At 43.4% G+C, this 23,365-nt stretch overlaps 2 protein-coding genes across 3 annotated transcripts in view; both read right to left on the bottom strand.

Annotated features, from left to right (window-relative positions):
* Positions 1 to 17,854, bottom strand: part of dync1h1 (dynein, cytoplasmic 1, heavy chain 1) — a 37,949-nt gene extending 20,095 nt beyond the window's left edge. For both annotated transcript variants that reach the window (XM_080751448.1, XM_080751449.1), the window contains exons 1-34: positions 17,504 to 17,854; positions 14,940 to 15,027; positions 14,551 to 14,724; positions 13,827 to 14,082; positions 13,364 to 13,550; positions 12,451 to 12,722; positions 11,669 to 11,896; positions 10,855 to 11,508; positions 10,274 to 10,696; positions 9,886 to 10,065; positions 9,592 to 9,741; positions 8,711 to 8,857; positions 8,389 to 8,529; positions 8,076 to 8,252; positions 7,847 to 7,957; positions 7,598 to 7,717; positions 7,274 to 7,513; positions 7,012 to 7,167; positions 6,751 to 6,864; positions 6,473 to 6,583; positions 6,141 to 6,350; positions 5,603 to 5,749; positions 5,000 to 5,166; positions 4,640 to 4,813; positions 4,093 to 4,447; positions 3,706 to 3,900; positions 3,330 to 3,612; positions 3,129 to 3,229; positions 2,767 to 2,926; positions 2,320 to 2,560; positions 2,008 to 2,191; positions 1,684 to 1,896; positions 1,096 to 1,334; positions 815 to 971 (exon numbers count right to left, since the gene is read on the bottom strand). In XM_080751448.1, coding sequence (XP_080607574.1) covers positions 815 to 971; positions 1,096 to 1,334; positions 1,684 to 1,896; positions 2,008 to 2,191; positions 2,320 to 2,560; positions 2,767 to 2,926; positions 3,129 to 3,229; positions 3,330 to 3,612; positions 3,706 to 3,900; positions 4,093 to 4,447; positions 4,640 to 4,813; positions 5,000 to 5,166; positions 5,603 to 5,749; positions 6,141 to 6,350; positions 6,473 to 6,583; positions 6,751 to 6,864; positions 7,012 to 7,167; positions 7,274 to 7,513; positions 7,598 to 7,717; positions 7,847 to 7,957; positions 8,076 to 8,252; positions 8,389 to 8,529; positions 8,711 to 8,857; positions 9,592 to 9,741; positions 9,886 to 10,065; positions 10,274 to 10,696; positions 10,855 to 11,508; positions 11,669 to 11,896; positions 12,451 to 12,722; positions 13,364 to 13,550; positions 13,827 to 14,082; positions 14,551 to 14,724; positions 14,940 to 15,027; positions 17,504 to 17,753 — 7,005 coding nt within the window. In that variant the 5' untranslated portion in view covers positions 17,754 to 17,854. The remainder of the gene's footprint in view (positions 1 to 814; positions 972 to 1,095; positions 1,335 to 1,683; positions 1,897 to 2,007; positions 2,192 to 2,319; positions 2,561 to 2,766; positions 2,927 to 3,128; positions 3,230 to 3,329; positions 3,613 to 3,705; positions 3,901 to 4,092; positions 4,448 to 4,639; positions 4,814 to 4,999; positions 5,167 to 5,602; positions 5,750 to 6,140; positions 6,351 to 6,472; positions 6,584 to 6,750; positions 6,865 to 7,011; positions 7,168 to 7,273; positions 7,514 to 7,597; positions 7,718 to 7,846; positions 7,958 to 8,075; positions 8,253 to 8,388; positions 8,530 to 8,710; positions 8,858 to 9,591; positions 9,742 to 9,885; positions 10,066 to 10,273; positions 10,697 to 10,854; positions 11,509 to 11,668; positions 11,897 to 12,450; positions 12,723 to 13,363; positions 13,551 to 13,826; positions 14,083 to 14,550; positions 14,725 to 14,939; positions 15,028 to 17,503) is intronic.
* A 1,949-nt stretch (positions 17,855 to 19,803) lies between these two features.
* tmem30b (transmembrane protein 30B) lies at positions 19,804 to 23,273 on the bottom strand (the record flags this gene model as incomplete). The annotated part of the gene is made up of 7 exons (XM_080750960.1): positions 19,804 to 19,982; positions 21,191 to 21,397; positions 21,548 to 21,685; positions 21,804 to 21,894; positions 22,061 to 22,168; positions 22,272 to 22,379; positions 23,079 to 23,273. 7 exons carry the CDS (start codon positions 23,271 to 23,273, stop codon positions 19,804 to 19,806), a joined length of 1,026 nt encoding a protein of 341 aa, XP_080607086.1.
* Positions 23,274 to 23,365: the final 92 nt, after the last annotated feature.

Genomic DNA, 23,365 nt, shown 5'->3' with positions numbered 1-23,365 from the left:
GGTGATACACCATGCATTTAAAACGTATTTATGTCATATTGTTTATGTCCCAAAAACGTTTTTCAAAAGGTTTGAGGCTAAATTACCACTCCTGAATAGAGAGCCTCTCTCATTTTTGAATGGCTCTCAGAGCATTTCAGCTGCAGTACCACCTTTGGCCTGAACTGCGCCACCCCCCAAAATCTTTTTGAAAAAAAACATTTTTTTGAAAAAAAAATCTTTTTGAAAAAAAAATGTTTTTTGATTATTTTTTTTTTGTGATGACGTCACAATCGGCAGATGACGTCACAATCTGCAGCAAATCTGAACAGCCTGTTTTGAGAACCCGTGGGATACTTTTAACCTTCACCTTCTCAAAACCAGAGAAAGACACAACGGTCAGAAATGGGACTTTGTGAGGATAGAAGGTGCTAGTGGGACCCCAAAAAAAGGTTTTAAAATAGGAAAAGTGAAATTTCATGGTGTATCACCTTTAATAAACCTTGCGATAAACACACAGGAAAAACAAGATGTCTTTCATGCAGATCCAAACGAATACTGCTATGGAATGGTGGAATTTAAAGTTGTACGTCTGCATTGTTCCCAGGATTGTAACCTACAATTGAAATATCATGCAACTTGTCATACACCAGCTAGAATCGAAGTTTGTACAATAAAAAGGCAGTTGTGAATTCTGATATCCCTAGTTGTTCTTCCATGTTGCAGGCATCAACAATCGTCATCGTCAATTATCTGTTATTTGAGTTCCATCTCAACACCTATTTGCTCATCACAAAGACCACGAGGTGAAGTGATGAAGTTGGGATCTGCTTACGTTGGGCGGAAGGCTGAGACGTTCTCCATTGGGCAGGGTGAGCAGCTTGTTGTCGTCCAGGACAGAGTTAAGATTCTCAACCCACTCTGGGTCAACGTCACCATCAAAGATGATCCACTGGCGCTTGTGCAGCTCACCACGCACGTTGTCAATGATTCTGGGGTTTTAGAGCATAATGAAGCCAAAAGGTTACAAGCCAATGCAAAGTTGTCCTGCTATTTTACCCCTCCTGCTGGTCAAGAGTTGAAGTGCAGCGAAAGATACACTGAAAAATAACTCACTTTCTGAGGATGTGCGTGAACAAGCCATCGGTCCATTCGCGGGTGTTGGGGTCCAAGGTTCCGTACAGGTGATCCTTGATGATGGCCTTAGGGTCGATTATATGGGCCACGCCCTCCAGTCCCTCCAGCCTCTCCAGTGCCTTTAGCAGGACCCTCCAGGCCATGGTCTTACCACTGCCTGAAGGACCCACCATCATCAGACCATGGTTGATCTGGGTGATCTGGTACAGCTGCAACACCTGGAAGACACATGAATGAGAACGTTGGAGGAAATACACACACACACACCGTATGTACTGTATGTAGTATATCGTCGTTGTCAAGCGGGAACCTCGCATCTCCAAGTTTCAAATTTGTACCTTTTGTAAAGTAAAGCCAGATCTACAAGCACACAACGCCTCGCGGTGCGAGGTGTTGTGTGCTTGTAGATCGGCTGTTTTCACTAGTTTAAATCATTTTTAAAATGATAAATGCAAAAAGAACGGTTTTGAACATACAGGGTTTCCCCCCCCGACAACAACGATATACACGTTTTATATGAAATATTCAAATGATACATGATATATAAAGAAAACGTGGGCTACATACCTTCTCCACCCACAGCGTGCCCACGTCATCCCCATCTCCATAGGTGAGGTACATCTCCGCGCAGACCTTCTTTAGCTCCTCTCTCAAAGCAGTCATCTCGCCGCGGTGGTACTGGATTCCAGGGAAGACATCTGACAGCAGGCTGAAGAGCAGAGGGATGTCCTCAGCCACCAGCTTGGGAACCATGGTCTCGCAGACGCTCTGGATCAGAATCTAAACGGAGAACAGACCAGCATGACCAATCAACTTTTCCTTGTACATTATCTTTTGATGAGACAAGTTGGGGATAAATCGTGCACATTATTATTTCCTTTTTTCCATTACCTCCTGCTCAGGCAGGTTCTCCGCAATCTCGTTCTCGTCGACGTCCTCCCCGCGCTCGCGCTTCTCTCTCTTGATCTTCTGAATGCGCTCACGCTTCACGTTGCCAGCGCTGATCAGCACACTCTTGAGAGCACGCAGGCCGAAGTCGTAGTGACTCTGGGATGACAGCTGCTCGTCGCACAGCCTGAGAAAATGCAGGGGATAAGTGCCCTTTACAATGCAAAGAATTTCTCTCAGGAAGTGAATGAGCACTATGGTTCTACGCCTCAAATGCCTTACTACTTGTACTACTAAGATCCACAAAGTACATACTTGAAGAAGGGCACAATCTTCTTGGCGAGGATCTCGGCCGTGCGGAAGCCTTGAGAGTAGAGCATGACCTGGGCGATGAGCTGGCGATCGGGCTTGGTCATGGCCAAGCTGCGGAACAGCTTCTTCAGGTTATCAGGCAGGTTGGATCGGCCGGCGTAGCCAGGGTTCATGGTGATGAAGATGGCCATGTCGGGGCTCACCTTCACCTGCTTGTTCAGTAGCTCAGTGGTGATTGGTGCACCTAAGGAAAACCAAAATATTAACACAGTACCATCATTACATTCTGAAGTTCTGTGGGTGGATGAGACTCCTTGCTTAACAGGGATAGGTGAGAGGGGCTGTGAATTGATTATTCATTCCAGATCATTTCTAATGGTTCACTAAAATCACCCTATGTCGCGCTCTTGATTACATCGTACACCAAGTAACGTGTATTCCAGTACGTACTCCTGTCTCTGTTGGCGTTGCTGTGCTCCTTCAAGGCCACCTGGATGTATTGGACCTGCTGGGAGACGGCAGACAGCATCCTCTCCTCCAGACGATTGAACTCATCAAAGCAGCCCCAAGCTCCCACCTGACAAAGACCCACGAAGATGCGACCCATGGCCTGAGGAGGAAGAAGAGCAGGACGTTACAACCACAAACAAAGAGTGACGTAGGGCCTTTACAACTAATAGAGGACTGAACGTCATCCAGTGCAGCCTCATAGCTGCTCTGTTCATCTCATGGCTTTCCCGAATACAATGTAATGTCTGTATATTTCACAGGGTGCCCTAAAAAACGTATTACATGAATACAGCAGTGTGTACCTGGAAGTCAAAGGTCTCGTCACAGTTGAAGACCAGAACGAAGCGTCCCAGCTGGTGTCCCAAAGCCTTCACTGACTCAGTCTTTCCTGTACCGGCAGGACCTGGAAGAAGGACAGAGGGTAAAAGTAATCTTAAGTAGGTAAAGAATGTTGGTGATTTTGTTTGTGTGTGCGACGTGTGCGTGCGCGTGTCTCTACGTACCAAATGGTGATCCTCCGAGGCGGGCCTCCAGGGCCTGGGTCATGGTCAGGTAGCAGCGGTCGGTCAGAGGAGTCTGCACCAGCTTGTCCTGGACGCCCAGGTATTCAAAGCCGTAGTTGAACTTGGCGTTGGCCATCTGGATGGACAGCTGCTGCAGGACGTCCGTCTGCTTGGGGTCAAAGTAGAAGCGCATCTGGCTGAGCCACTCGAAGGACTTGGGGTTGTCAATGTTGTTCTTGATCAGTCTCCTGGTGACGTCGCGCTGATGCACCAGCTCTGTGATCTGAGAGGGAGAGATAGAATGAAAGCTAAATATCGTCTAATAAAACACCTCAATTCTATGACAGAAATCTGTTAATCATCTCAGTCTACTGACCAGGTGCTCCAGTTTCCTCCTGCGGAGAGGAGGCTGTTCCATCAGCACGGTGTCGGCCAGCATGTTGAGGGTGGCCTCCACGTTGAAGAGCACATCCTGCATGGGCTTCATGTCTGCACCACCAGAGATGGTGGTCAGGGCCAACTCGATGTTCTCAGACCATCCAATCTGGGTGGACAGCACCACAAGCTGGGCCTGTTGAGAGAAGAGAGAGATATGTAAGTGGAAGGCTGTAGTTATTTGGCAACATATTGGGGATGAGCATAAAAATAAAACACGAGGTCCTCCAGCAATTAGTGATCTAGTCAGAGAAGATTACATTGAAATCAGAGGACTGAGAATAGATAAAGTAGTAATCTGTGCCTAGACAGGTGGATTGTTACCCACCTGGTAGCGATCGATCCAGGTCATATACTGGGTCAAGTCGATGGCTGTGCCCTTGTTGAACGAGGCGATCTCATTGACGGACTCAGCCAGCAGCTTGGCCAGCGTCACCCTCATCTCACTCTCCACCATCGTCAGCCACTCATTGATCTTGGGATGATCAACAAGGTTGACTGGCGACTTGTAGAGAATCTCCTCGCCCTCGCGGGAAGAGAATCCCAGCACCACAGTGTTATCCTCGTTGAGCAGGATGCTGTGGACGCCGGCAAACATCTTTTTGAAATGCTTCTGCAGCTTGGGCACGTTCTTGCTGTTGCCGATGATCTCAAGCAGGTCTTCATCTCCCACAAAGTAGAACCTGTGGGCGAAAGAGGTCAATGTGAACAATGTTTATTAGTCACTGGTTGAATGGATGGATTAATAGGACTGGAAATCTCAAGAGTGTTTCAGGAAACTATTTACACACCGATATTTATCGATCCTTTCACAAGGCATATTTACTGAACCTTCAATCGTAACTATGCACATTTCCCTAGTACTGAGATCCTACCTGGGAAACGAGGACCTCTCCCTCTCCAGGTATTCTCCCAGAGCCTTCTGGATTTTGCCCAGCAGGTCAGCCAGCCTCTCCAGGGACCTCTGCACTCCCTGGATGTTCAGCACATCCATCACAAGAGGAGACTTGGTCACCTTTTTCATCAGTGCCAGGAACTCTGTGCTGATACTGGGGAATAAAGACAGTCAGATTATAGTCAGATAAGAGTGGTTCATTATGCAATAAGCATTACTATGGTTTATTTGCAGCAAACACCACTATATCAATAGTAGTGTTTTTCATTCCATTTAATATGTTGCCAAATGTAGGACACGTGTTGGCTTTTTACAGTTAAGAGAAATGCGTGCCAATTACCTCGAGAATCTCTGAGTCTCCACAGGCAGCAAGTGTTTAATATCAGCACTGCCAGTGAAGATGCCTTCCAGGTAGACCCAGCGACGCTGGACGTCAATCCAGACGTCAAACAGAGCCATGATGCGGTTCAGTTTGTCCTCCCAGCTCAGGGCATCCTCCTCAAACACCTGGCGAGACGAGAAGGAGAAAGACAGAGTTGGTTAACTTATTCTCATACAATTTACAATTTGGACATTTGGCAGAGCGATTTACAATAGCAAAGTAATACATCAATACATCAACGGCATAGAAATAGTAATCTAAGAAAAACGTAGGTAGACCAAGCACCTATTCAAAAGAAGAAAAGATAATAATAATGCTAAATGTTATGATATGCTAAATGGTCATGGTCATTGAGGGTAAGGCAAGTACTACGGGCTAAGTTGGAGTCTGAAGAGGTGAGTCTTCAGACCACGGTGGAAGCTAGGGAGTAGGTTTGCCATTCTAAGTGTAGCGGGAGTTAATTCCAGTTTGGGGGCCAGGAGGGCAAAGACAAGGAGTCTAGAACAAATAAGATCTAAAAATAGAAAGACGACATTTTTAATGACATATTGTTGTACTGACCTTGTAGTAAGGGGACAGCTTCATGGCAGACACGCTGTTGATGTGTTCCTTGACCTTGTTGAAGAGGTCGTCCCAGCCTCTGATCAGACGACACTTGTTCTGATAGTTTACCAGGTCCAGTTCATAGGAGTTCCACACTTCACGGATCTGCAAACCAGGTAGTGGTGTAAAGTAATTAAGTACTGTACTTAAGTAAAATTTTTAGGTATATGCACTTTACTTGAGTATTTACAATTTACAAGACTTTTACTTCTACTCCACTACATCTCGGATCCAAATATTGTACTTTTACCCCACTACATTTATTTGAAACTCTTGGTTACTAGTTGATTTGTCGATTGTGATTCTTATAATTCTTATAACAAAACCTACATTAACCACTTCAATCCTATATACACTATATACGACCATTTGAAAATAGACGATCTCAAGACCAAGACCTCATCACTAAAACATGCTCAGAATTCATGGTAAAACGTTACTTTCCGTCGCAGCATTTTACTGCAACACAAGCCTTTGAGGATCTTTTGCTCCTCACCTGTTTGAGGAACTCCTCCAGAGCCATCTCTCCCTGGGCCACCAGGAGAACATCCTTCACCACCATCTCATTCCTCTGCAGGTCCACATCCCAGATCTGGCCCAGGGTCAGTTCTGAAAGGACCCAGTTGACATGCAGACGCTTCATCAGCTGCTTCCAGTGACGGTCCTTGAGAGCCTCTGATTTCAGCTCGATCACCAGCATGTTGATCTGAGAAGAATAATACAGGAAACTGTTAACTCTGCTATTAGCTATAAGTATCAATAATAGATAATAATAGAATTGTTCTTGCTGGTGTATTTAGTATGTTTGAATGGAAGAAGGAGCCTGACCTTCATGTATCCCTTGAGCAGTCTCTGGACAAACTCGTAGGAGGCGTACTGTCGCAGTCTTGCAGGGAAGTTCTTCAGTTGGTTCAGGAGGCCGTCTAGACTCTGACGAAGCTACAAATACAGAACACATTAAACTCTATGATTAAACTCTAATCAAATTTAGTTTTTGGAAATAGCCTATCTACAAGCTCACAATCTGTCACAAAATGTTTTGAGCTTGACTGTTGTTTGACATCGAAACAGATGTACAGATTTAACCAGTGGATGATCTGTGTTACCTTGCGTGGCTGAACGGACACCCATGGCTGCTCCTTTGCCTGGTCAATCTGCTCCCACACCTTGGACAGCTCCGACCACACCCCCTTCAAGTCCTGCAGTTCCTCCAGCGCCACCTACAAGTTAAGGCAACAGAGGCCATGATTGTATAGCAATCTACTGTATGACGTCGTGGACAAGATAATAAAATGCACTGGGCACACACAAATACTTTGTTGTGCAATATGAACCGTTCTTGTGCAGTTTACATGCGGCTATGTTACCTGCACCCTCTCCTCGCTGCCACTGAGTAGGCCGGTGTCGGTGAGCTCCAGGGCCTCTTTGGCACGGGCGCACTTCTCACGGTCATCCTTGAGACGGCCAAACTTGCCCTCATATATGGTGAGAGACTGGAGGGCTTCCTCTGGACGCAGACTCCCCTATTGGAACAGTGTCAGTTAAACACGACAGTAAACAACATGCAATTCATCTAAAGAACCTTTTCTTTGTGTGTCAAAAGCAATCTGGCATGTGCATTTGTCTTACAGCGACTGGTTTGGTCTTCTCCCAGTCGGTGAGAAGATCGGTAGTGCGGTTCTCCACTGCTCTGTCCTCCTGGACAATCTTCATCTGCAGGTTGGCCACCTGCTGCTGGATGGCGGTGTCCTTGCGCTTCATGATGTCACTGAAGGCACCCCATTCTCCCTCGATGTTGTCGATATAGAGCCATGATGGAGGGAACTGGAACCGCTGCTTCTCCAGCAGACGCTGCCCATTGCGGAACAACTGTGGAAAGGAGATGGATATTTAGAAACCAGCCTGGTCCATCAGGAAGGTACACAGTTGTACGAAAGCAGGAGTTGCACATACATCCACATTCTTCTCAAACTGCTTGATCTTCCGCTTGAGGGTCTGGACGTAAGTTATGAAGGTGACTGCATCCGAGGTGCTGGCTGTGTCCACAGAGTGCTGCTCCAGTTCTTGACGAGACTAGACAAAGTAAAAGAAAAGTGCATTGTTGATTTCCTTTGAATTATTACAATCAATGCAACAAAGATACAAATACGAATGTGATATGATGACAAAACTTCTCCAGGCCCACAACCACATTTAGTTTACCTTGGAGATCTGGGAGTGGAAGTCCTGCATGTTGTTACCCAGCATCTGACCAAACTTGCTTAGGACTTCTTTGTGCCAGGAGTCATACTTTAAGTTCACCTTGGACTGGACCTGTAGTCAGGAGTATAAAGTATAATACAAGCCTTTAATAAAAGAAGACAAATATATAAGTAGAACAAGTGTAGAACCCTGAACAATGTAAAATGTCATTAGTCCAGTCATTGTTTACCTTGCCATAGTCAATGACCACAGGTCCAAACTCCTTGCGTGTCTCTGCATTGTCAAAGGTTCCACGGGCCTTGCGGATCTGGACGAGCAGTGCCTGCCACTTGGTGAGGTCTTCCCCAAGACGGTTGTAGATGTTCTCAGCCTGCATGTCCCACAAGCACTGGTACTGCAGCCACACCTGGTAGTGAAGGAAAGACATAATTTAATTCACCAGGTATTAATACACACAGAATAGTGTGAAGAAATTATAAATTAAATAGACAGTACAATACAACATTGACAAATTGTGCTTAAAGTACTCGTTGTTTCCTTACCTTGACGTACTGCTCCACCTCTCCAACGTTGTGTTCCACTGCATTGTAGGCCTCCTCTAAGGCAGCAGGACCATCAGGCATTCTGGTGAGGGCGTTCCTGTAGAACTTCTCCTCCTCTGACAACTCATAGTGGACTCCCACCTGACAAATGAATGGCAGAACGACTTTAAATAATTTCATTCACCACTGTTCTGCATATCTATGCATCTTATGACCATTTAAGCTCTTTGGATCGCTTCCTTCCTTCATCCATCAAACAATGCACAACCAAATTCAAAAGCTGATAATTCAAGAATTCACAATCGTCCGAAAAGCCCCGAACCTGGTATCTCTGGCTCTGGATCCTGGGTAGGGAAAGGACGACCATCTTCCAGGCAAACATCTCCTGGTAGAGCTTGTAGCGACAATCCTCAATGGGTGGGTTCAGGTAGATCACCTGGTTGGTGATCCTAAGCTCATGGACAACATTCTGGAAGACAGAGTGATTCAAAACCGTTAGGAGCTGCCACAAAAGGTTATGAGTAAGAGTGGGCGATGGGTGATAAATATCATTGAGACGATATAATGTCTCCATGATAATCCTTTTCAGAGATATCGTATATATCGTGATACAATCAATGAAAATCCTGTTGAATTGTTAATACAGAGTTAATACAATTAATTAATTGCAGAATTAATTTAAACCTGCATTTTGGTCTAAATCGGTAGTTCTCAAACTTTAAAGTGTTATGGTCTAACACTTAACTCTGACAGTCTACAAATGAAACTCTTACGGGTCCATTTGGTTTATACTTGTAAGGTTCAATTTAGACCTCCCAAAAGGAACCCAGAGAGTCCCTGGACCCCACTTTGAGGACCATTGGTCTAAATGTTCTGTTACTCCTTTTTATTAATAACCATTAACCATAAAAAACAACATGAAAAAGAATATTGACAAATATATTCGTGATATTGTATTTTTCCATATCGCCCACCCCTAGTTACAGTATGAGCATACTGAATAGATTCATGTTCACGTTGTTCTATTTGCACTCACTGCTTGGTAAAATAGCAGATGAATCCAATCTAAAGATCTTTCAGCATGCGTTATGTGTCTGCCAAGATAATTACTGCCATGTCTCACATTCCATGATGTCCTACAAATTTTAGGTGTTATTGTCGACATCAACAAACATGGTGGAACTGATGTCCAGTTCAGGCTACCTTGATCTTGGGTTCTCCTCCAGGCTTATGGCTGACTTGTGGAGCCTCAGTGTCCATATCCACATCAGCCTTGTCCTCCATCTGGCCCCGAAGCACCTGGGTCCAAGCTCTCAGGCCGGCCTGCAGGCGCACTCCCAGGATGCGCTCAATCTACAGAGAAAATAATTATGCCAAGTTAACTTCTGACACATGTAGTTAAGCCACATGTAGCTAGGTTTCATTCAGTGTGTTATATACCACTGTACGACAATATTTTAGCATGCACAGTCATGGGCTGATCACTTTCAGGCTGACCTCAATGTCAAGTTTGTTGACCCAGATGGGCAGATTGGAGTAGGAGTGCAGGTTGAGGTCGTCCACAGCCTTCTGAACACGGTTGAGGATCTCAGAGAAGGTCTTTTGGTCAAACATGCAAGTGTCCAGAGAACGAACCTCCAGATCGATCTTCTCCTCAATCAGCAGCAAGTCATCCACCTGAAATGAGAAATAAAAAGTTCAATGTTTGATTGATAATAAATTAATTAATAAAAGCATCTTTATTTGGTACTTAAATGCAATTTAATGAGTATATATAGACCACGTAAATGTTACTGGTCACCAATAAATGAACACTGTCGTTTTATACTTTGATCAGGACTCTACTCAGACTTAAAAATGACCCAAGCCATTTCTCCACACAAACCTTCTCCTGGAAGTTGAAGACCGTCTCAGCCAGCCTCTGGACATATGGATCCAGCTTGTAGGATTCCCAAACCAGGGCGATGCCCTCAGTAACCAGAGCCTGAACCTCCTTCTTCAGCCCAGCCACCAGCAGAGAGATGGAAAACCGCTCCTCCACCTTCTCACACGTGCGCTCATACGTACGCACGCTCTCGATCAGAGAGATGGCAAATGGGTAGAGCTGGTTAGCCTGGTGGGCCTTGTTGACGATAGCCAGTGGAACGCGGAAGCTCAGCCATTTGAGGTTGCGGACCTCCTTGGAAAGGGTGATGATCTCTGGGAGGAAGTTGACTTTCAGCTTCAGCATGTTTCCTGTGCGGCCGCGGGCACGGCTGTTCTCGATGGTGAAGATGCGTCCAGACACGCCAAGGTTACGCTGCTGTACCTGATTTACAAAATAGAATAGATTAAATACAATTATTAATAGACGAGGATGGTAGGAAAACAAAATGGTGTGCGTTATTAGCTATAAATAATATAGTCCAAAAAAGGAAAAGGACAAGAAAGCAAATGGCATCAAAATGGGTGATTAATAAACTATACCTTGCGAGCCCAGTCATCAAAGATCTCCTGTGTGTTGAGCTTGGCCCTGAAGCTGTCCCCGTCCTGCTTCAGCTTCAGCCCCTCCACGTGGTTCTCCCAGCCTTTCCCCAGCACATCCTCCACCCTCTTCATGTACGCAGTCAGCTGACGGTCAATCTGCTTGGCCCAGATGATGGAACCAGACACAGGCGGCAGGTCGCGCACATGGCTCATCTTGCAAGCCTGGCTCTGAGGGTACTGGACCTTGAACTTGTCGTGAAGCGACTCGATGTCGTCTTTGACACGCTGGATGAGCTGCGTCTGGTACTCTCGAATGGCGCCGCGGATGTGGGGCCGCACGAATAGCGCGTTGAAGCGGGAGAAGATGCGGAACATCTCGTTGGCGTTCTTGGCGGTTCCCAGCTGGTCACGGAGTCGGGCGGTGATGCGGGTTTCCACGCGGTCAATGCGCTCGTCGTAGCGTTTCATGGCAGCTTCCCAGGCTTCCATGCCCTCCTTGGACACGTCCAGGCCATCAACCTCTTTGACGTTCTCGTATGCCAGGTTGACCTCCTCAATGGCATTGGCATCGGCGGCATCAAACAGGACTTCAGCCACCTTGATGTCCTGGGGCTCCACAGTCTCTCCTGGGGCATGCTGAGGGACAGCAGAGACCTAGAACCAGAGCAGAAATGGTGAATAGGAGGCACATAACTCCATATTCCTTTATTGTCTATATACAGAATCGTACATTGTAAACATAATGGCGTATTCATCTGACTACTGGTGTCATTGATGACATCTTGTTGAACAACCAAGGCGTGTGGTTGATTACCTGAGGCCTGAGCACACGGACGATGACAGCCCTGAGCTGCTCGTGCTGCCTTCTGAAACGTCTCATGTGGTCCAGGCGTGACTGCAGTTTCCTATGGGCGGGGCTCAGGCGCCACACCATTTTCAGGTTCTCCTCTCGCTTCCTCTTCACAATGTCCCTCAGGAGCACCTGGAGCTTCTCGTATTCATCCTCCCAGGTTTGGAACACCTCAAAGCACGCCACCATCACCTGCAAACGCGAGGCGTATAGATGTGTTAGGGACATAAGAGATTTACTCCACTCTAACACAGGGGTCTTCAACAGGGGGTCCGGGACCCCTAGGGGGTCCTCAGAGTTACTACAGGGGGTCCTTCAAATCTTTATGTGATAGAAACTTTTCTCCTTTTTTATATTAACCACTTGAACCCTAACGTCCATATTCTGAAAACTTTAGCCAAAAATAGCAGATCTAGGCTACAATCTGCGAGGCATTGTGAGCTTGTAGATCGGCTATTTTCGAGGTTTGGTGTAGAGGGGGTGCAGACTAAGTACAGAGTGAAAGGTCAAGTTTATTAAGTATTGACGGTTCAAGTGGTTACATATCTGATAACACAAATTGACATGAATCCAAAATACACTGATGATTGTGCTGTCAAACGATGAAACTATATGGAATCTGGGGGTTCCTGCTTCATCTCTCTCTCAGCTAAGGGGTCCTTGGCCTGAAAACGTTGAAGACCCCTGCTCTAACAACATAGAGAGATGGATAAACAAGTAATGAAGCATTTGCCAATCACGCTTACCTTTTCAAACTCCTCGTAGGCAACGTGCATGAGCTTCCTGGTGCCCAGCACCTTGAGGAGCTGGGAGCTCAGGTCCCTGGAGATGGCCTCCACCAGCCTCAGGGCTCTCTGGATGGGATACTTGGTGTTTCGGATCTTCTTCAGGTGGGTGAATATAGCCATAAGAGCCTGGCGGATCTTATCAAGCTCTGTTGCAGAAAGCAGGTCGTTGAGAGGGAAGTCCTTCATCAGAGGGTTGTAGTCGTTGACGGTCTCCACGGCCTGCTTCAGACCTAGGAGGGAAAGCGTGATTATTGTATCGTTCATAATAAACAGAATCTTAAATCCATTTCGTCCTAGAATTATTTAATTCTTTAACAATTGAAAAACAGCAGATATACAAGCTCACAGTACGGCACTGTGTGCCGTGCTGCGAGCTTGTAGATCTACTATTTTTGAAAAATCACAAAGAATTTGCACATCTTTGAATATCTCATTTTTAAAGTGAACATTTGTAACTCAAATATTTGCTTCTGGGGGGTCCCTGATACAGAATATTTTGAGACGGGGGTCGGCGGCCAAATAAATACATTTAATTCTAGGGGTCCTTGAAGTGAAAGAGTTTGAGAACCACTGATGTAGAAACGTGTGCTTTTCAACAAAAGAAATTGAAGGATTTAGAAGACTCGGGTCAAAATCGAATCAAAATTCAAATTGTCATGTTTTTTCAAAAATAGCAGATTGCGGCACTTGGCACTCGTGCCGCGCTGTGAGCTTGTAGATCTGTTATTTTTTTAAAGTTAAAGCATAACATAATAAACGCAATAATGCGTACTAAATGCGGTCTAAATAGGTTAAATTTGGTGCACTACACCCATGCAAAACTAATTTTGATTTCATTTCATTTCATCCATTACAACGGACAGAATCTCACCAGTGTCAGTGTCGAAGCTGACAGTAGCATGGAAACGTTTGCCATGCTTGAGGATGTCCAGAGTAAGCAGAACCTCAGGGCTCTCTCTTTTCTCCTGGATCCTGTTCAGGGCCCGCTCCAGGTTCAGCCAGAAACTTATCTCCTGCAGGGCTGTGCCCGAGGCTGGGTCACGATCAAGCTTTGTCACCTGAGAAGAGGACAAGAGGGGACCTTGTGATGAATATGACTGGGTGGCTTTTATGAATTCAAGCACATGTTCATCGTTTCAATGTAACCATGCATTACATGCTTGAATCAAAATTCACAAAAAGAGACAAAAACAGCATGGCCAGAAACTACGTCAGTCTTTAGCAGTGTGTGTGTAAAGCAAGACATTTTAAGCACAAATACAAATAAATGTATGTCTTTACAGAGAAGCATTCTGCTTATTTATGTCAAATTTTACACTCAGTTTTCTTTTCACCTTCTGAATCTCCCTGATCCAGCGGTTGACACCCGACTGCAGCTGGTTCAGGAAAGAGGGATCTTCAACTTTTTCACCAAAGTCGGTGACCTTGGGCTTCTCTCCACGCTCGTAGAACTGCTTGGCAATGTTAGTGATGATTGGATTGATCTGCAGGCTGATCTCTGGGATCTCAATGTTCTGCTGCAGGTGCAGAAGGCCCATCTCCAGCTCAGCAATCTTCTTCTCAACATTGGGAGCCATTTTATCCCCATCCCTGGAGGGAAGGATGGAAATTATACTTCAGTTCCCACCTCTTGGTTCAATAGCGTCATCTTATTCTACCTCTGTTTAACCTCACCATCTTAAGGGTGAAAAGATTAATGGGATTAAAAAATTGTCAGGAATTTCAGCTAATTCAACTTTCTTAATCAATTAATAGGTTTAGTAAACTGTTTTTATAGTATATGCCATTACAGCATCACCAAATCATTGTTCTGTATTATAAAATGAAAACAAGGTAGTGGCTTTTTTGAAAACAAGGTATTGGTGAGTAAACATTAAGAAATTTCAAGTTGTCTTTTTGGCTTCAACATAACTTACAGTATGGTGGCATTTACCATCATTTTGTACTTTATCTTACCATCATGTTATGGCTATGCCGATCGTCACACTGATTAATCAAATAATAAAATAAATAAATGGCAGATTAAAATCGATGATGAAAATAATTATTTCATCTCACCTATCAGCTTTGCCAGACTCGCGAATGTAGGACTTGAAGAAAGGAGCGACAGCATTGCTGATGAAAGAGTGCAGCGTCTCGTAGGGAGAGTCCTCGCTCAGGGTCAGGACACGAACCTGGGTTGAAATGGGCTTGTCTGCGTCGATGACACCCGTCCTCTTGATCAAGGCCAAGCTGAATGACAGAAATGGTGACAGACCACAAGGTAGAACTTAAGACAGGATTTGTTATGCTGTAATAACGAATGATAATCAACTTAATCAACGGTCTTAAGGCAAATTGTATTGTATGAGATACATGAGTATGAGATGAGAAAATAATCATACAGAAAATAATCATAGAGCTACATGGCTGAAAGGAATCCTCATGTCCTCAGATTTGTCAGTTACCTGTTGGATTTGAGACCATAGTGGATATCAATGTTGATGTTGTAACCAATGCATTCCTTCTCCTCCTCTCCCTCATCACCCACATCCTCTGAAAGACAAAAGATTGTAATCATCATTTGCATTCAAATTGACAATGTAGTTACACATTATCAACTCAGGCAAATGCCAAACTAATGTACAAGGGCTGAATGAAAAAGTTAAATGTCTGAGATATTTACTCATCCAAGCTGGATGAGTAAATAAATACTGAAGTAAAATAAGTAATCATCAGGTGACCTTAGTCCACACAGCCAGTGGGCAGGCAAACAAAATATCAAGTGAAGAGTAACGTGCAAATGTATACAAGATAATACCATCACTAAACAGGAGTCAAAGCTACCGGTAGATGCCATAAATATATTAAACAAACAGTAACAGAAACTGTGGCACTGCATAACCACGTAACAATTCCTATTAACAATAGATTGTTGTAATGTCCTTTGCTGTCAAGTGAAACTACAGCTGTTGGGACATCATCATCTGATGCAGTTGAGATAAAGTAATAATTGATTTTGCACTGAATGGTGGTCTTGAATTGTACGTGCTTGAATAATGCTTTCACTAAGGAGTCAGGACGCAATAGTAATACATTTTTCTACATTTTTCTTGTGTATGCACATTGTCAATTAAGATCTTACTAAATGCATCCATCCATCCATCCATCTAATGCAGGGGTCTTCAACGTTTTCAGGTTAAGGACCCCTTAGTTGAGAAAGATGAAGCAGGGACCCCCACAACCTTGTCATATATAGTTTAATTGTTTGACTGACAATCATCAGTGTATTTTGGATTCATGTCAATTTGTGTTTTAAGATATTTAACCACTAGAACTGTCAGTACTTCTCCCCCCTACACCAAACCTCTTTGCTGAAAATAGCTGATTTACAAGCTCACATCGGCTATTTTCGGCTAAAGCTCTCAGAATCTGCAAGAATCTGACTAAAAAGTAGATTTGGAGGACCCCCTGTAATAACTCTGAGGTCCCGGACCCCCTGTTGAAGACCCCTGATCTAATGTTTGTATACTATGTGCACCTGCGTGAGACAAGCAGTTGGAAATACACAATGGGTGGTGGCTGCACCAGACTGCACTGCTCCATCCTGTGCATGAGAAAAACCTGCAGGTGCCCTGATTCCCATTGAGATCTGCTCTGTATAACTATAAATCTCAACATTTTTAACAAATAAGGAGCAGTTAGCTGTTCACACCAGAACATAATTCATCTGGAGAAGATGAAACATGCTTGTACTAGATGTCAGACACACTGTGAAAATAGACATAATCTGTTAATTCTGTTTCCACTGGGGATCTGGCAAAGCATGATGACAGTGCAAATAGCTGCTTCCGTCTGTCCAGCTCCCCAGTCCCCACCCTCCCTAAAAACAGTGAGGTCACTCACTGGGAAAAGATACACGTCTATGAGCTCTGCATTGCAGCATTTAAGCCACCTCATTCAGTGCACAATATGCCGTTTTAGTTATTCTCAAGACAGGTTGGGGATCCAAAGCAGTCTCACACACACACACACACACACACACACACACACACACACACACACACACACACACACACACACACACACACACACACACACACACACACACACACCCCTGCTTATCATGTGAGCGAACAAGGGATCAATGTTCACGAATCACCACACTTAGTTAAGCAGAACCCTAACCTGAAGAGAACTGAGAATAATATGCTCTTTCACAGAAGCTGGTTCACATGATCTGTGCTGAGGGCAAGAAGCCATCACGATTGGTTATGTTTTAACACAAAGGATCCTGTTTGTATACACTGCACACGACACACATTGTAAATCAAATTAAATGCTAACAATGCGATATGAGAGCAAATAAGCACACATAATAATATCGCTACACATCTTATAGCGTTGTTAGCTCCTTTCGGAACCCCTCACTACACTGCTACTCGGAGCTGCGTAGCAGTGTAGTGAGGGGTTCCGAAAGGAGCTAAGCGTTGTGTTGATCATTGGCGTCATCTTTCCTCATTGAATACTGTATTAACCGTTTGCTACACAATCACAGGAAGTACAGTTATTTACAAGGTCTGGTAAATGATTAAACCCAAGAAAGCAGTGCACTGTGTCTTGTTTCAAAATTGAAATAGCAAATGTATCTATCCATCTATAAAATAATACAGAACTGCGACCGTGCGACGTTGTGTCATTTTAAAGGGGTAGCTGGCAATATATGGTGTTACCCACAATACAGAGCATTAGATCTAACATGCATTGGTCACTATTTGTGTCACTTTTTTGTTGTCGATATAAACATCATGCTAAACGTGATTCCGCATTATAGCCAGATGATGTCAATGGGATGGAATCGAAGCTAGTTGGTTCCTGCAGTCGACAATAGCAGATCTACAAGCTCACAACGGGACGCACGGCAACGCACTGTGGGCTTGTAGATCTGCTATTTTGCAAGCGTCGGCTTTAGTGAGGAGAGTCGATCGAGAGAAAGGAGGACCACAAATCTGACTGAGAAGACAACAATAACCTTTGAGGCAGCTTCTCTCCACTAGGATGGTGTGAACTTGGGGATCGGAGAGGAATTTTCTCATCTGCTCAATGGAGCTCTTTTCTTCCAGGGCGGTTTCCAGGGAGGCCGGGGCCTCGCCGCCATCTTCCAGGAGCAACGGGACCAGCTTGCGGATGTGCTTCTGCAGCACCGCGGCGTCGGCCACCGTCTGAACCGCCGACACCTCCATGGTGCCGGAGTTCTCCTCTCCCCCTCCGCCGTCAGACATCTTTCCCGAAGAAAAGGAGCAAGACGACTCGGTGGTGGACTTTGATTTGACTACACTGAACAAAGAAGAAGAAACAAAGCTGTGCGTGTGGACCAGCTATCGCATACACACACACTGAAGTGATGTGGCTCGCAGCAGGGAGGGAGCTGTCAAAGAGCCGTAGCCCGAACCCGTCACGTGTGTCCGTGCAAAGGACTGTGGTACTTGTCGTTGAAAGGAGGTCCCTGCGATGTTCTGCGATGGGAAATCACTACTATACCCACAATGCATTTTTAGCGGTCCATGATTTATCAGCGTAGCTGTTTTATCATCTCTGACAGACAGGGGGAGGAAGGGAGTTGGCTTCAATTCTCCACGGCTTCAATGTTGATGCATTATTTATCATTGTATCCCCGGGCCCTTCTCATTATAGCTCAGTGTTTATTATCCCAGTGGTTCTCAAACTTTGACATTTGAAGGTCTCCTCTTAACTTTGACAGTGTACAAATGGAACCAAATGGACCCGTTAGGGTCCATTTGGTTCCATTTGTACACTGTCAAAGTTACAGACTTGTAAGGGTCAATTTAGACCCCCATAAAGGAACCTATGGCTATTACCTAGGGAGTCCATGAAATCCACTTTGAGAACCACTGTATTGCAGATACTCCAGGATTGATCCTTTCCAGACAACCCTCCTCATACAGTAATAATATAAAATGCAATACAACAATCACAGGTAATAGGTCTAATAATTTAATTTGATACAATCAATTATTGATATATAATAATTCAGTAATGACACCTGAATTTCCCTCAGGATCCATATGGGTTCATCTAATTCTAATTGATCATTAAAATGAATTTACATTAGTAAAAATCTCTACATTTAATTAATCAACGATCATCTCAAGGTAGTAAAGTTGCTTGAACTTCAATTCTCCAAATTCTGAGTTGTGCCTCAAACTCAAAAAGAAAAAGACAGAGGGGTTTTGTGTTTTTTATTCAAAATATACTTGAAAGAACAACAAAGCATGGCCACAATTAAAAGCATTAACAGGTGCAAAAATACAGTATATTTATCTAAAATAGGACATTCAACCTACAGTATGTCTCATAGCCTATAGACATTATTATCCCTGAGATAGTAGAGCAGTGTATTTTACTAGTTGTACTGTTGCAGTAATATTTTCTAATTGCATACCAAAATGGTGAAATGTGGCTTTAATAGCATCTTTTAAAGTGAAAAGCAATTTAACTTTTCGATGATGTAACCACAATGGCTAAAATAACTAGAGGCTATATCATCAAGCTTGAGAAAAAATGCCTGCCATTTCCAAAAGTACATAGTAGACTTAATACCATGTATTAATAGACAAAATATACCATTTATCTTAAGATGGAATATTGTGTTAATGTACAAAGGCACATGCAGGGAGAGTGCAAGTGTTTCTCCTGTGCTTTGGCTCTGTTTTTACCCTGCATATATACATTATACACAAGCACAAATACATATACATTCACTGCCTTCATTTGTCATGTTCTGATTGTACGGTATCGTCAACTGACTTAAAATAATCCTCTTAACCTAAATTAACATCAATTGATTTTAATTAATTATCTTATGTATTGATCTACCTGTGATTTCAGTCCGTTTAAAACAAACTTAGCATATTCCCGAAAATAAATCAGAGAAGCACTACTCAAACATGAGATTTTAGCAAAACACATTTGTAGCACTCTGTAACAGTGAAGAGGAGGATTTTGTGGACTACAATACAGTGTAAAGTTAAACAAATGTACCTGGTATGCACATACATTACAGTCCATGAAGGTGGTCTCTTCTCATTGTAAATCCAGACAGTGTCAAAATCCAATGCATTTTAGCTGCCCTCTCTTTAGATTATTTTGTGCATGTCTCCAGATTGTGTTATTGGAATAACATGTAAATTGCATTGGTGCAATAGTTTACTTGAAATTCCCACATATGTATGAGCCTTGTGTGTTTTGAGGTTCATGTTGTTATGTATACCATCTTCAAACCAGTCACCTGTAGTTCAGAACTGTAGGTGATCATTCTTCATCAGGGAACTTGAACTTGGCGTAGACGATGAGCATGACCATCGACATGACCACACACAAGGAGCCAATGACAAGATAGGCGATGCCTAAGAACTGGTTCTTGCCACCCATCCAGGACACATTGCTGAACACAACTTTCTTTCTCCCATCAAAGCTCAGCACAGGATAATCTGGAGAAAACTCAGTTAAGGATTTACATAAGAATCAGAGGGGGGGATGATATAGTCAATATATACACCTTCACAAGCTATTGTATTGGGCACAGTAAAAGGAAACTTGAAAAACTCAGTTAACTCTGATATACAGGCTTTCTGGGGTAGAAACGAACCAATCATGCAAGTCAATTATATTATTTGTAGTTCAATCCAAGATATTTGTCTTGACCTTTTTCCTACTCATGAGTCCCAGTCAGGGCCATTGTTTTCATTCTCTGCCAACTGAAAATGAGAGCCACACCCGTCTGGTACAACCTGTTGGACTAGGCTCGAGCAAAACAATTATATGGTGTTGTAACATGAAACAGCCGGTGCTCCGGTAAGAACTCTGGACACTGACACATGCATTACTGCTTCCATTTGTCAACAAAACTACGTTTGTTTGTTTTCTCCCAATTTAGTCATTGTTAATTCCCCTGCCTGTCGGAAATTGAACCTGTGCCTCTACAGTGGTGAATGAAGGTTTTACCTCGCTGCCACCTGGATGCCCCTACTGTACATGTTTTAACCCATTCAGAACGGGTACACAATTTGTGTATCATTATTTTATGCTTTAACTATTGAAAAATAGCAGATATACAAGCTCACAGCACGGCACAGAGTGCCGCGCTGCAAGCTTGTAGATCTGCTATTTTTGAAAAATTGTGAAAATTAGAATTTTGACCCGATTCTATAAGTGTCTTTTGAATCCTTCTAAGGTTTTTTTTTTTTTTAAACTATGTTTCTATGTCAGCAGCAATCTGGCCAGCCATCGTCAAAGAAAAGGTCCTTTTCACTTAACTGGAGCTCAGTTAGTCTGTTCTTGAGAGACTACTATGTCATTGGTTCTCAAACCTTTTCATGTGAAGGACCCCCAAACTGATATTTATTTGACCACGGACCCCATCTCAAAATATTTAGTTCCAGGGACCACCCAGAAGCAAAATTTGACTTAACAAACGTTCGCTTTAAAAATACATATATTCAAAGATTTGCACACATTTTCACGACTTAAAAAAAAAAAAGCAGATCTACAAGCTCGCAGCGCGGCACTCGGTGCCGCGCTGTGAGCTTGTATATCTGCTATTTTTCACTGGTTAAAGCATTCAATAATCAATGGGTTAATAGTTATTATAAGTTGATACTTTCTAATCTTCTCTTGATTTGTAAATTAAAAAGGATACTGTAAGCGATTTCAAGGGAGTAGTTGCCTGCTGGCAGTCCCTTTTGGTAGTCCCCTTCTGTGATACGACGGTACAGTTTGTTGAAGTCTGGCAGCGCTGCTCTCCTCATCCAGACCAGGAAATCCTGATTGATGAAGCCGTTGTTCGCTGGTTCTGTAGGATCTAGCTCATAAGCTGGCTTGGACCAATATAAAGGCTTCACAGTACCTGTGAATACATTATTATGAATTAATAGTTATGTCTATACCAAATGACAAAACATTTGCTTTCTTATTTAGACTGGATGCAATATTTGTGTTTAATCAACAGATCCTGCGCCATCATCTACAACGGAATAAAGAGAATCAAAGTAACTACCATTGAATGCATCCTTTAGAGGCGTGACAGAGGGGTTTCTGTATTTGATGTTGTAATCCGTCCACCAAGCAATCCCTTTTCCATCAAAAGGCACCAGCTTCTTTTTTCCATTGACATTCTGGTAAAGCTTGAATGTGTCTTCAATGGAGGAATAAAACAATCAAGTTAATGTAATATTTTGTCTTTATGCAGTGGGCATAATTAAAATTAAAAACAGAATAACAGATTTGCATTTAGTTTGGCATCTATCATGTACCATTGAACATGCTGTTTGCTACTGCTCCACAAGGTACAATTGGTTTGTTGTTTGCATCATGCTGATAGGGCACGCAGTCTTCATCTGGTTCCTGTAAGAGAAACAGTAACCAAAGTTTAAGGGGGAACAAAATAGTAATACCATATAAAACGTTTTTACACCGATGTTTTTCAATAGATCCTGTGATAGATCTTATCCAATGTGCAACCACAACACAATTTGTGCCGTAGCCATGGCTTAATCTATGCATTGCGTACCTTAAAGTTATCCAGATCCCCAGACAGCTGTTCATCATCTCTAGAAACACCATATCTCCTGTAGTTCTGGAAGTAGTTGGTCAGACCATAATAAAAGAACACTGGGCCCTGTTAAACAACCAATACAAACACAAGTTACAAAGAGCAATGACGTTTTACTTAAGATTAAAATAAAGTCTCTGTGTATGTGTGTGTTAAACTCCATATCCACCTCAAATAACTTGTCCAGGGAGAATTCCAATGTGCACATACACGTTTTTTTATCCGAGTCAGAGCACTTAAAGCATGGTGAGTCCGTCTCTACTCCAGTGTAATCTTTCTGTGAAAAGAAGATAACCCGGAAAGTTTGCCATTAAATATTGATACATACAAGTCCGAACTTCATTGTGTGGAGTTGTGTTACTGACACTTCACACTCTTTACAAAACATGTGATACGATCAGTGACAAACCCGTGACCAACTAACAAATGTAAATTTTCAGGGAAATTAGAGCGTCGCATTAATGTTACTAACAAACTTGCATAAACTGTTAACTCATTGTTAAACACCTTGTAGCTATATACCATCCTTAGATCCTTAGGCTCCTCCTGGCTTTGTTTTTCATATAAAAAAAAGTGTCCTTGAGCAACACATCATTGAACCCATCATTGAACCCATAACTGTTCTAGATGAAAAGGTGGTTGGATGCCTTGCATGGTTACCTTTACAGTCAGTGTGTGAATGTTCAACACTTAAATGCGTAATGTGTATCAGCGTTTCTGTTGTTGCTGTGTGTGAATGTGTGAATGTGAAGTACACTGAAAAGCGCACTCAAGTGGAAATGCTAGAAAAAGCATCCAACCCCCTCTCCAGATTATAGACTACAATTTAAATGTTAATTCTATTTTAGAATGTCACTTTATTTTATTGTTACTTTTATGAACTCCTCTGTTCTCTCTGCCCTGTGTTCCATGGCAATGTACAGTTACAGACAGTGTAATATGGCAATAAATTTTACTGTATAAGTCACAGACATACCTCCAACACTTGGATGTTCTGCGAGGTAACAAAGAGCGCGACACCAATGCCGATGAAGGCCAGGCCAATGAGGACAAACCCTGGGATTACAATCCCAGCAGACAGCATAGGCTGCCAAGCCGGGAGCCTCTGCTGGGTGAAGGCTGTGTTGTCCGGCCGGTTGGGGTACACCTTCTCATCCTCATCCCTAGCCATTCCCTCGGTTCTGTAACATTAATCAGTTCATGGGTTAGTACATAGTATTCTTCTTGAATGCTACAATTCGTAACTTTTTATCGCTACCCGCG

The sequence above is a fragment of the Nannobrachium achirus genome (assembly GCF_963921795.1).
Source record: "Nannobrachium achirus genome assembly, chromosome: 20".
Taxonomy (NCBI): Eukaryota; Metazoa; Chordata; class Actinopteri; order Myctophiformes; family Myctophidae; genus Nannobrachium; species Nannobrachium achirus.
Note: the sequence above shows the minus strand (reverse complement) of the source record. Positions and strands in the feature narration are given on the sequence as shown.